At 44.1% G+C, this 13432-nt stretch overlaps 2 protein-coding genes across 2 annotated transcripts; both read left to right on the forward strand.

The window, feature by feature from the left end:
* Positions 1 to 78: 78 nt before the first annotated feature.
* LOC120650704 (protein pleiotropic regulatory locus 1) lies at positions 79 to 5625 on the forward strand. Its single transcript, XM_039927921.1, has 12 exons — positions 79 to 225; positions 511 to 603; positions 1213 to 1276; positions 1513 to 1598; positions 1675 to 1776; positions 1872 to 1955; positions 2479 to 2539; positions 2622 to 2688; positions 2764 to 2841; positions 4160 to 4224; positions 4789 to 4866; positions 5144 to 5625. The coding sequence occupies exons 1-12, from the start codon at positions 163 to 165 to the stop codon at positions 5314 to 5316; spliced, it is 1014 nt and encodes a 337-aa protein (XP_039783855.1). The 5' UTR covers positions 79 to 162; the 3' UTR covers positions 5317 to 5625.
* A 2915-nt stretch (positions 5626 to 8540) lies between these two features.
* Positions 8541 to 13410, forward strand: LOC120647815 (translation initiation factor IF-2-like). Its single transcript, XM_039924649.1, has 4 exons — positions 8541 to 8912; positions 9005 to 9477; positions 10112 to 10889; positions 12586 to 13410. The coding sequence occupies exons 2-4, from the start codon at positions 9130 to 9132 to the stop codon at positions 13185 to 13187; spliced, it is 1728 nt and encodes a 575-aa protein (XP_039780583.1). The 5' UTR covers positions 8541 to 8912; positions 9005 to 9129; the 3' UTR covers positions 13188 to 13410.
* Positions 13411 to 13432: the final 22 nt, after the last annotated feature.

A 13432-nucleotide genomic window follows, 5' to 3' on the forward strand; every position in this document is an offset into this window, starting at 1 on the left:
CTCTATCCAAAAATGCTTTATAGGCTCTCAAGAAACAAGCAAATTCCCCTAGATATCTGTTCACTTCTCAATCATTACTTTTTGATGCATTTTACAACTTAGCAGTCACTTGTGAATTGCTGATTTCTTGATACATCCTACAGATTTTCTACATCGGCACTGATGGAAAGGATACCAAGTAGATGGCCACGGCCTGTGTGGCATGCTCCTTGGAAGAACTATCGGGTATATTCATCTTCCATTCAACATTTCAACCGCAACCTTCAATAGTTTGTTACCTAATAAGTTTGGCACATTTGTGAATGGTTTCTGGGAATTTGATTCCACCTCGTTAGTGACATAGGTAATAGGTTCCATCTTTGTGAATTCATGTTCTACTATTGACAGCCTAAACCACTAACACAGGGCGACGGGCAAAAGCTTTCACTTTCCATGTTCTTTGCTTCCTAAAACATGGTTTTCATTTCTCATTCTCAAACTAATATCAATGGTTCCTGCAAATATATACAGGTCATCAGTGGTCACTTGGGTTGGGTGCGTTCTATAGCGTTTGATCCGGGCAATGAGTGGTTCTGTACAGGTTCAGCTGATAGGACAATAAAGGTGACGTCCACTATCTGAAGCACACCTTTTTTCTTATACTATTCTATTTGGCTATCTGCATATCATGCTTTCGATGCTATTATGGAAACTTGCTGCATCAAGTAGGATTCTAGTTGTGAGTACCATGTTGTGGATGCATTTGTACGAAGCTAGATCATACAGTAACCAGATCTTTGTGGAGATTGAAAGAAGTGAAAAACTGTCAATTTACAGATTTTCAAAAGTGTTTCAGAATTTTAGGATCATTTTGGAATATTTGTAACTATTTCTAATGGCTATATGAATAGATGACAAGTTGGTGGGTGTTTAAAGCGTGAAACCGGATCCAAAAACTGTCTGCAACTAAAGCTGCTTTGTAGTGCTTTTTGTGCCTACTCCTGGGAAACTAGAAACTAGTGTGTATTTATAAACTACCACTTCGTCTAGTGCAATAACATAATTTGTTATCAACACTTTTAACTGTCCTAGGAACGCCTTGCGATTCAAATGATATTTATGTTACATCTCAGCATTTTCTCCAGCTTCTTGCAAGACCTAATTCGCTCTTACATTAAGCCATCAACCAACATGAGTTTGTTCATTCTTCCTCCAACTAATGTCATGCTGTAGATATGGGATCTTGCATCAGGAACACTGAAGCTTACTCTGACTGGTCATATTGAACAAGTTCGTGGTAAGTTTCTCTTGGTTTTGGTTAGCCAGGATTTCTCAACATCCTTACAGTACCATTTTCCTATCTGTTGGAGTATATTGAGCCCATGTGTATAGAGGCCCATCTAGAGGCTCATGTGTAGGTATTATATATACCTACCCTTCTAGGGTTGGAGGAATACAAAAAATATTCTCTCCAATACTATCCCAGTTTGAAATTTAGTGATTGATGGTGGATGTAATTCACGTTTGATGTAGGACTTGCTGTCAGCCAACGGCATACTTATTTATTTTCTGCTGGTGATGACAAACAAGTAAAATGTTGGGACCTTGAACAAAACAAGGTTAGTTTTACCTCTTATTGTAATTTATATTGCATATAAACATCTGTTGACATCTTGTCCATATTCTATGTTCAAGGTTATTAGGTCTTACCATGGGCATCTGAGCGGTGTTTACTGCCTCGCTCTCCATCCAACTATTGATATATTACTGACTGGCGGTCGAGATTCAGTTTGCAGGGTATGAAATAATCTCTAACGATTGCACGTTGTGAAAAAGGTCTAGCAGCATACAGTGCTTTATGATTTATCTGATTTACTTACCTTCATATACAGGTGTGGGACATCCGGACGAAAGCGCATGTTTCTGCTTTGACAGGTCACGATAACACTGTCTGTTCAGTGTTTGCACGCCCAACGGTAAGGAAACAATTTCGACATTTCACATTCTTGTAACTCATCTGAAATATTTTCTTCCGCTACACAGTATTCTCTTCATCTGATCATGTGTAAAACACTCTTGAAATTTCTTCTTTGCAGAATTATAGGTTAAGGGCTCTGATATCTGTATCACATTTTAGTTTTACTCATGTCTGATTGGCAACAGTGAACAAATGATCTTGACACGTTATAGGTTGTGTATTTTGTGCGTATCATAAATTTTGGAGTACTTTTAACAAAATTACAACTATGAGCACTCACCTATAAGTAAACTACAAAGGACCAGTTTCACAGAACTACAACTATTTGTGCCCCTAGTAATACAAAACTATGACTTCTGCACAAAACTACAACTATTCGCTATGTTTTTCACTGCACAAAGTTGTAATATTTTTTAAAAAAGTGCAAGTGCTTATAGTTTTCTGTAATTTACTCTACTCTAAATTGTATTTCCCTATCATAATACCTACTCTCGGATACATTTATATTCCTTATGTCTCAGGATCCTCAAGTTGTAACTGGCTCACATGATACAACTATCAAACTCTGGGATCTTGTTGCTGGTAAGTTATCTATCAATTTTTTTTTAAAAAAAAGTGAATGTTTTCCTGTTTGCTTTTCCAATTCAGTTCGTTCTTTGTGCAGGGAGGACTATGTGTACTCTTACACACCATAAGAAGTCTGTTCGGGCTATGGCATTGCATCCAAAGGAGTTAGTTTTTTACCTGTGTTCAGTTCCATATCATCTATGATGTTTTAGACCTTTGCAATAACATTTCATTTACAGGAAATCATTTGCATCAGCATCAGCGGACAACATAAAGAAGTTTAGCCTTCCCAAAGGAGAATTCCTCCACAACATGCTGTCAGTCTCTTATATTTGTGTTTGTGTTTGTGTTATATGTTTTTTTGATCACATCCTAACTTGGGACATCACACTATATATGCTAATTGCTACTCGATTGATATTCAAATTTCAAAATGTGTATAGTATGTTGTTAGGTGGAAATGTTTTTTTCAATATCAATAAACATAGGGTTGTGTACCACAAAGCCAAGAAACCTTGCCTTTTGTACAACATTGCAATTAAGTGATCTATATATGTGCTGTTGTGATTATTTCTTTATTATCTTTGTAATTTTAGATGATTTTTATCACCTATCTGATAAGTAATGAATTTGAATATCCATGTGTAATTTCTACTACAATTTGGTGTGTATTTTCTGCTACAATTTGGAGTCTAATGTGCCATGTATCTGTGTGGTGTTCACTGGATAGTAAGATCTAGATTAATCCTTTTAGTTTCAGTTTACTAAAAATTTGCTTAGCAAAAATGTACAGAGGCATTTGTGTGGTTTTTTCAGATAGTATGATCTAGACTAACAATTCTTATCAATTACTCAAAACCCGACTGAACAAGTCTGTTATACTTACTTGAGTTTGGATAAAACCACGAAGCAGCATACGGTGCAGGACTGAAAACATTCAAAAAGGAAATCGTTGTTTGCACATATCGTTTTTTGTTGTTGCAGTGTAACGCTGATTTCTGGTGAGACTTTCTCCTTGCTACATAACTAGGAAGTGGGGTTCAGGGGACATACATGATGTACGATCTCTAGATTGAACTAAAGTACAGTATTTATAATACCCCCAGATGCTGGAACGGAATCTCTTTGAAAGATACATAGCCTGTTAAAAAGTTTGGTTTTAACCTCAATGGCTTTACACTGTTTGGTCAAAAAGTACAAGGTAGTGGGTTGTGTCTTTTGGTGGATAAAAAACTATTTTCTCCTTGTTATTTTCAATTAAAAATCAACAGAGGTGAAACAAATAATCAGTTAGTTTAGATGGGAAACAAATTTGGCCTCTCAAGGAAGCTAAACCCTTGTTATTATGCTGATTAGTGATGCTTTTAATTTTAGTCATAGTGTCTCTGGACCTTCAGTCGTTCTGTGCAATGTGCAAACTGCAAAGGGAACTCATTGACTCCCTCCTTGACTTTTTATTAATTTTACCCAAGAGAAATGCAAAAAGGTTTACCAACTAAAGAATACAATGGTGGTTCCTGAATGAGTAGAGCTTTAAATGCTGCCATGATGCTTATGTTCTTGTGTGGAATATCACTTCATTATTTGGCATTGTAGTTTCTCTGGACTGACACTTCTCATGTCTATTATTGTTAGGTCTCAGCAGAAAACTATCATAAATTCTATGGCTGTAAATGAGGATGGTGTCATGGCAACTGGAGGTATGCATTGTAAAATTTGGTGTATTCTATTAATTTGATTTTATCTCTAGGGACCTCCCTACAATGAAAAACTTGTGAAACCTGACTATCACATGATGAAAAAAAGAAACCTGACTATTACTGTCGTTAAATATTTATATTAGAAGCATGGAAGATCAAATTTGCATTGATAAAAATGTTTCATTAATATAATAATTTTTATATGTTTTATAAATGTATATAAAATAATTATTGCCCGAATTTATGATTTGGGCATCATTCAGTTGTTCAGAACAGTGTATTTGCATTATTTAGTTCACCATTCTATACTTGCTGTAGGCATCATATTCTGCTTTATGTTTGTCTCTTTACCACTTGTAGAAGAGCAGTATTTGAACAACTTTCAGCAAGTTTTGGTTTCTTCTGGTGAAACGATTGTTGCCTTTGTCATCTCATTATTTCCCATAGTTTCAAATCACTTTGGAGAGAGCATTCATATTATTTGTTATAGGCAGTAAGATTTCATGAGCAAATCTGCTTTTATACTGTTAAATTCTTCCTAGTATTTGATTTTTTTTTGAGCAGGGGACAATGGAAGCCTGTGGTTTTGGGACTGGAAGAGTGGCCATAACTTTCAACAAGAGCAGACTATAGTTCAACCGGGTAAGTATTGTTTTTCACCATGCATTGATTGGTAATAGGATAAGCAACAGGTAGAACTCATCTGTTTTTCCTCACAATATTTCTTGTGGCAAGTAGAGGTTGAGAACATCAGTTGTTTCAGAAGTTCTGGTATCAGTGGTTATACTTGCTTATATCAATCATTGCTGAAATTTTCACCATGAGTTCTAGCTAGAAATTTTCCAAATTCTAGGCATATAAGTTTGTTTAAACTTGAATCTATATCGGTCATGCTTACCATTGATATCTCCAATTTCAGGATCATTGGAGAGTGAGGCATGCATATACGCCCTTTCTTACGATGTCAGTGGATCTAGGCTTGTGACTTGTGAGGCAGATAAAACTATAAAAATGTGGAAAGAGGATCTAACCGCAACACCAGAAACCCATCCCATCAACTTCAAACCACCAAAGGACATCCGGCGATATTGATTTTCCCAGGCTGCAAGTTACAGGATTGTTGTAGATGCCCTGATTCTGCCCAACCGATTAGTTTGCTGGACCCAGTTCAAATTTGGGCGCACTTTCCCCTATCCACGTTGCTGGGGATGTATGGATGATGAACCAAACATTTCCGTAACTGTACAAGTAGATATGCTGCAGCTGTAGTTATGCTGCAGCTGTAGTTATGCTGAATTTGTATCACTTGACATGCCTACTTCAAATTTGTGGATTAAACCTAATTTTCTTCGGGGAGTTACATTTGGAGCTTTTTTATGCCTATTTGAGCTGCTTCATTCATGCACATCTGCTGATTCATTCATCCTCATCCTAACGTGCCAGTCGTGTAGCCCTAAAAAAGAAGTTCCAGACGTGTGCATGTATAGCGGTGGCTTGTCTTTCTACTTTTTCGCTGCCATTTTCCACAGGTTTGCTATACTACTGTTTGTTAGGCTGTTCGATTGAATCCGCTTGAGCCTTTTGGGGCCCCCTGTGTTGATTGCAATGCTGTCTATTGGTATCTGGTGGCTGCTACGGGCGTTGTGCTGAGGTTTGCCCAGCCCTTTCTTGTGCTGCTCTGTTTTCTAAAACGGGACAATGTGGTTCTCCAATACTCCTATGACCGAAGAAAAGCTCAGCAAATAACTTTTTTCAGTTTTCTGTAAAAATTCAGTACTTCACATCTGCCAATTTAAGAACTCAGGGTAAAACGGTAGCATGGTTTTAACGCCACTAAGCATGGCTAGCAAGGGGCCTGTCTATGTTCAGGCAGAGTGTTATAAAGGGCCTGGACTGGACACTCGATTTCCCCTGGCTGTTGGATCATGATCCAACTGCCCATGTCTTTCTTCCACTTCTCCCTTATCCTCCTTCGTGAGCTTCCTGCCATGGCGTCCATGATAACATGCAGCTTGACGCTCTCCACCGCTGCACCGATAACTTCTAAAGGTCACAGAACTCACAGGGTTAAAGATAAAAGACGCGCGGTTTAATTGCATGCAAATGTCGCCAAGTAATGGACCCGTGTTCGACTTGAAGACTCCACAAATCTGCCTGTCTTGTTCAATCGCTGGCAGGCATATACAATTTTTTTAAGCGAGCACATGTACACATAGTTTAGATGGCCGCTGTTTTGATCTCTTTGGTCAGCGTGCAGGGTGCCGTCCGTACATAGACATTTCATGGGCGTGCTGTTTCAGGTGACTTTGTTATGACCAAGCAAGTTGTCAAACTGTAAACACAATGATGCTCGATCTATGAAAACATGGTACCAAACTAATCGCTCTCTTAAGGAATAGCCACTTGCTTTCTATGAGATAGAAAAGAGCAGCATGAGATCATCCAGGAAATGGTGATGGCCATAGGATTAACATTGGCGTTTGCATTTACTTGCACACCAAGGGAAGAAGTTTTCTTGATGAAGAGGGAGTGGAAGTTTCTCTTGAAAAGAAATCACAACAAAATGAGTTGAGTAGTTGACCAAACCATTATCCCTCTCTCATTTAATATATATAATAGAAGCATAACAATCAGAAAAAAAATCAAGCAAGTAATGCAAACAGAAGAAATTATTTTGCTACGGAAAAAATCCATTTTACTATACTCCCTCCCTCCAGGTTGGTAAAGGAAGTCGTTTCAGACATCGACAGTCTCAAAAACAACTTTGACTACTATCTTTTTCTATAAGATTTTATAAAATATAATTTATATATACTTTTACGAAATTACATTTCAAGATGAATCTACTTACATCGCTTTCATATTTCCAAACTCAACACAAAAGAATTTATTTATAGTCTTTAAAATATTTGACTTAAGATAAGCTCAAAACGACTTCTTTTTCATATACGGAGGGAGTATAGTTTGGGGAAGTAATAAATAGAGCCAAACTTCTCTTTGGGGGCCTCAGAGTAGTAAATGGACTTTATCTTTTGCTATTAACCGGCAGTTTTTCTTTGTCACCAATGGTTTTCTAAAAGACATCCATTTTTCTTAGTTTTTGAATAATGCTATGCATGAGCTCAAGCAAATATACTGCACAATTTCATTGTAAAAACGTATTAACATATATTTACTGGATGCATACTAGATGATTGTAATATCACAAAGAGTAATGGAAAGTTAACTGATGTTTTATTGACTACTAGCGTCCGGTCAGCAGACGATGATAAGATGGGCAACTAGGATTCGTCAAAGTGGAGTTGTTCTAGGCGAGTACATCCATACTGGTTTTCTTGAGATCAAAGTCTGCTCGAAAATTTCGTGACCTTCAACGTCACAATAGTTTATTAGTAGGTTAGGGGGACTTCATTTTAACAATTGATTAACCATTTTCTACCGTCTAGAATGGTTTAGCATTCAATCTTCTAATTTCTATACCTCCTTAAAATGATGCGTTTATATAAAAAATTCCCTTGAAAACTAAACTTAAAAAAGAGAATTCTGCAAAGGCACGTGTTCACTCGCGTCTCGAGTATATGCATACAGGTACCACAAGCCTTGTTTTCGGGATTCACGTCCGTTTTTTTTTTTCGCTTTGAGAAGCATATATAATCCCTACTTGCGCTCCAAGGTTTGAGCCATCGATTAGCAAAGCAAAAAAAATTACTGCACAACTAGAAACCATATTAAAAGAAATCCAGAGAATGTGTAGCTAGAGAAATTGCTGCTTCGTGAAAGCAGAGCGCGGTTATTATAAAGGCGTACTACCTTTTATTTTGCTCTTAACTTTCTATAGAGAGTGATTCAGTGATTACATAGTGACGATACTATTTACTGCTTTGTGCCAAAAAAAATTTTTTTTTAAAAAAAAGAGAAAACGTGGACTGGCAAAACCGAAGACGTCCAGGCACATAACCAGTGGCGAATCTAGCTCAAAAATGTAGAGGGGGCTCATATTCACTCTCTTCTTCTTCCTCCCCTCTTCCTCTTCATTGTTTCTTCCAAAAAATTAAGAAGGAGCTTAGGGGTATCCATGGGTCTTAGGGAGGTAGGGGGGCTTAATCCCCCCTAGCCCCCCTTTAGATCCGCCCCTGCACATAACGGCACACGACTGCTCTTTCCGGCTCGGCAAAATCCGTTCAACAACTGAAAACCAAAACCGAAAAACAAATTAAGCTCCTCTCGTAGAACTGTTTGTGCTGAAATAGAGGCTGGCCATACATACTCTGCAGCTAGTACTAATGTATTACTCCGAAGCGACATGAGCTCCACGCAAGATGCATCCATCCTTCTTCAATAATAAAGAACAACCAGCACACATTTCCAGGAAGATACAATACAATATAATCACACCTCATTCCTGATCGATCCGCCTGTTCCAAACAAATTTGTAAACATTTTCGCTGCAAGCTTGCTCGCACTGGCACCAGTCTGCCTGCTTGCGGCGCTCCTCTTCTCCCCATAGGCGACCGCGACCGCGGCTTGGATTAAAAATTCCTCCGCGCCTTAGCTTTCGCGAGCTGCTGCTGAGTGCTGATAGCTCTTCTTGGTCGTGCGCCGGCCGCCGGGGCCTGTTCCATTCCATGAGTTGCAATCATGACCCCGCCCGGAGCAGCACCGCGTGCGCCTTGTTAATTAGAAAATTGGTCTCCGAAATCCCCCTCCTCCTCCTCCTCCGAATCTCCGATCGAGAGCGCAGCTCGCATATAGCCTGACAATTCACTCGTCTCTTGATCAGGTCGCCAGCAGAGAGGAAGCTTCCGAAATTTTTCGTTGCGCCGTGGGGGCATGTCTCCGCGCCGCCGGCCGGTCACGGCGCTCTGCTCTAGCTAGCTAGCTAGCGGCGGGGATCATTGGGCAACCATGCCTGTGCTCGAGGAGAGCCGCGCCGGAGCTGAGGGCGGCGGCGTCGACGATTCTGACAGGCGACGGTGCTCGTGCCTGCCGTTCTGCTTCTGGGGCGGCGCCAAGTCCGCGGGCGCGCCGGCGAGGAAGAGGCGGCGGCGGCGCAGGCTCAGGCTGTCGTGGCTCGCGTGGCCGTGGTTCTTCCGGAAGGGCGGCGGCAAGCGTAAGGGTGCGGGCGGCGACGGCAGCGGGAAGAGCAAGCGGAGGGGGACGCGGCTGCTGCTGCTGCTCACGGCGTCGCTGCAGCCCAAGAAGGCGCTCGCGTCCGTCGTCTCCGGAGGCGGCGGCGCCCTCCTCCCGGCCAAGGTACGTACTACGCGGAGTGGAGGCCGATCGCGCCATGGCCGCAACGCACGCCCATCATCTTATCTCGAGCAGTCGATCGGTCGCTAGTAACTCCGATCGTGCGCTTGATCTGATTAGTGGTTAATTTATTTTGATGTCGCCGGATCATCATCCTTGGCGCGTAACCGAGGTGTACGTGGTTAGTTAGCGGTGACTGGTGAGTGGGTGGGTGGTTTAAACGGGGTCGGCGTCATGGCGATGAGCGAGCGCGGGGCCAACCGCGGGAGGCTGCGTGGTTGACCCACCAACGCCGCTGTTGTGTGACTTCAGGTTTTTGGCGCGCGACTATAGCTCGTCACGTGGGTTTACTAAGAACCTCGCGACTGGAATGCTAAAAGAAAAAAAATTTCATTTTAGGATTTCAGGCTGTTTTCGCACTCAATAACTTTGCTCCTCATCATCACTCGGTTGCGAAGGATAGCCAACAGGCAGGGTGGATCGACGACCATGCGCACGACCGAAGAAGTAAGCAAGGTTGAATCGAGCTAAGCGAAGATGCATCGACCCATAGTTAGACCTGTTTGGTTCCTAAAAGTCCCTGGACTAGTTTTAGTCTCTGGGCTAAAACAAAAAATCCATTTCTGTTTGGTTTGAGAGACTAAAGGGACTAGAGATCATTATTTGCAGTGGTGAAAGGACCCAAATATCCCTCTCCTTCCACCTCGCCTACAAGCTCTGCTCCTCCACGCTCCTCTACGACCTCTTCCTCGCCACGCTCGCCGTGAACCCCTCCCTCCGCGCCACCGTCGTCGCCGACCTCCTCGCCGCCCACTCCCACGACCCCGCCTGCGTCGGCTTCTCGCAATGGCTCCTTAACCACGCCATCGACCCCGACCAGGAGCTCGCCGCAGCGGAGGGCGAGGTGGCCGCAGAGCAGGAGGCGCGCGGATCAGGTGGCCCCCGAGGGCGCCGAGGACAAGGAGGAGGAGACGAGGAGGGAGGAGGCCAAGGAGCTGGAGCGGATTGGGAGCCAGCGAGCCTCAACGGCGCCTCCCGCCCGGCGCCCTCGTCCTCGGGCCACTCCCTCCCGGCGCGTTGGCCGGAGTGGCTACCGGCGGCGGTGGCGGGTGAGCCCTCCTCCTCCTCCTCCTCGCTGGAGGCGCCGGCGGAGTGGGCGGGGCGCCATCGGCCGCGGAGCCGCGGGGGGCGGCGCCGCCGCCATGGACCCGCCGCCGTGCCGTGTGCCCTCGAGCTCCACGGGGCAGCGCCCGCGAGCTCTAGGGGGCGGGGGCGGCAAGCTCCACGGGCGGGCGCCAGGAGGAACAGGTGCGGCGACGGGGGGCTGGCGCATGCTGCGTCGGTGTCGGCGGCGGGAGGAGGCGCAGAGGAGGGGGGAATCGGGTCGCGAGGGGGTGGGGGTGGGCCCCGCATGGGTAGGCTGGAATTGTAGGGAAAAAGTATCAATAAGCTCCTCTTGAGAGTCTTTTTTTTTTCTTTAGACTCTAAGAGACTTTTAGCCCAAAAAAATCCCACCTGTTTGTTTTTTAGACCCATAATATGCAAAAGTCCCTTGAAACAAACAGGACCTTAGCCAACGGGTAGAGCATAGACGAGTCAAGTGTCGCACACTCAGAGCAACTCTAGTGGAGTGACTAAATTTGAGTGACTAAAACTCATTTTAGTCACCCACTTTCCAAGCTTAGTCACTCAAAATGTAGTATCTACTCCAGCAGCACCGACTAAATAGACTAAAAATGGCGGTTCCTACTTTTGGTAGCCTAAGTAGATGGTGACCAAAATGAGGGGTGAGAGAGGAAATTTAGTCACCCTCTCATTTTAGTCACTTAAGTAGGGGGCCGTTAGAGATGGAAATTTGAGCAAAATGTTTCAGCCACTCAAATAGAAGCCAGAGTTGCTCTCATGTGCCTAGCTAGTAGGCAGATCCTAGAAAGTCAATACTATAAGGATTTGTTAACCTTTTTTTTTAAAGGAAAGGATTTGTTAACCTTGTGTCAGTTCTTTGATAAGCAAATCAGCAAAGATACGAGCCATAGAATCTTACGTCCACGCCGGACTTTTCGATTCGAGCTTTTCGTGAGCGACAACAGCAAGCAGCGCGATACTAAGCTTCTTCTTGTTGCTTTAGTCGGGCCCATGGATGCGCTAGTGACGATAGGAACGCTTATACAGACCTTCCTGGCACTGTGCAGTGCTACTGGTTCGTGTATCTTGGATTCTGAATGCAGACTCTGATCACGCGTATCATTTTAGCATTCATTGCAAAACTACTGGACCGAGACCAAAGCATCTTGTTGTTTTTTTTCTTTAAAAAAAATCAAAGCATATGCTGGAAAACAGCAGGAGCTGTCTTACTAGGTAGTAGGTAGATTGCACAGTGCACCTTCTTCCCCAACTAAGTGGATTGCCAATGACATCATAACTTACGTTTCAAAAACACATTATATTTTGAATATTATTTTTGACATAATTTTGTATTGCTAGAGTTGATTTGTCATTATATGTCCTGTGTATCAAAATAATGATGAAAAACAATAATAATTTATTTTTTAAAACACATTTTATGATGTTTGTTATCATCCTCATAAAAATTTGAACTCAAAACTTCATGTGTGCGTGGAGAAATAAGAAGACAAATCTTATAAATGGTAGACTAGACCAATTGAAATGGTTGCGAAATAATTTTGGGCAGGAGTTGTTATCCGGATTATTTAGGCCAGACTTGGAGTAATTTGGACTTTTTTTATTAATAATACTATCTATAGCGATTTGGCGCGCTTTGTGGATTTATATTTTCATGGTGCACACCTAAAGCCATTTCAAAATGACAAAGACAGTACAAGCGGGCGGGTTGCTGTACAAAGGACGATCTGATATGCTTTCTCGTGACACCGTTTGTGATATGTTTTCTCGTGACACCGTTAGGCACCAACCTGCAGGCGACCAACGTGGCAACGTATGATTGGTTCAGCTCGCACCCTGGCAAGATACTGTACATATGCATATCATCACGCAATGGACAATCAAATATTTCCAAATGCTTCAACATTATTATTCTCCCACGGTCGACGCCATTGCTCAATAGCTCACTGCCGCTCTGCAGCAGGTGAGCACTTTCGGCGACGCCAAGAAGCAAAGCAAGCGCAAGCCACGGCCAGCGGCGGACGACGGGCCAAGCGGCAGCAGGCAGCCGCAAGCCTCGGCGACAGCTGCGACCGCGAGCACCCGGTGCACGGGCACGGCGCCCGCTCGTTCCCGGACGGAGGAGACGAGCCAGCCGAGCCCGAGACCACCCGACGGGCCAGCCGCCGTCGCCGCCGGCCGCACCTGGCGAGCGCGAGCCCCGTCGAGGCGGCACTCGTTCCGTCATCGGGTCGACAGCACCGGGCGGCGGCGCCGGCGGGCTGTGGACGGCGGCGACGACGCTGGGCGTGATCGTGCTCTTCGGCCGCGTCACCGCGGTGGTCTTCCTGTGCTCGTGCCTGTACGGCGCGCGCTTCGTCCGGGCGAGGGCTGCCGGCGCCGGCGCCAAGGCCCAGAGCAGCGGTGTCGCTGGCGGCAGCCGGCGGTTCGGCGACCCGGCGGTGGGGGTGGCCGCCGAGAAAGCCGTGGCGGTGGGGCCGCGCGCCGCGGAGGAGTGCAAGAAGAAGGTGGTCGTGGCGGGGTTGCTCGACAGGGCAGGCAAGACGCCCTCGTCGCGTTTTGGTAGGTGATCATCAGAAGCTTTACGTTGTAAATGATGCCTAACGGTGTGGTGTGTGCCGGTGATGATGCAGTTTTGCTCTTGTTTTCTTCTTTGGTGAGATTGGCATGGAGTAGAGGTCTCAGGTCTGGATACGACTGGATTGGTTTTTGGTTATGATCAGTGATTGGCAATTTGGCATGGCATTCTATGGGCCAAAGAAAAGAAGACAAATATAGGAGCTTCAGGCGTTCTGGAACAGTAGTGGCTCCAGCC

The sequence above is a fragment of the Panicum virgatum genome, chromosome 9K (genome assembly GCF_016808335.1).
Source record: "Panicum virgatum strain AP13 chromosome 9K, P.virgatum_v5, whole genome shotgun sequence".
NCBI lineage: Eukaryota > Viridiplantae > Streptophyta > Magnoliopsida > Poales > Poaceae > Panicum > Panicum virgatum.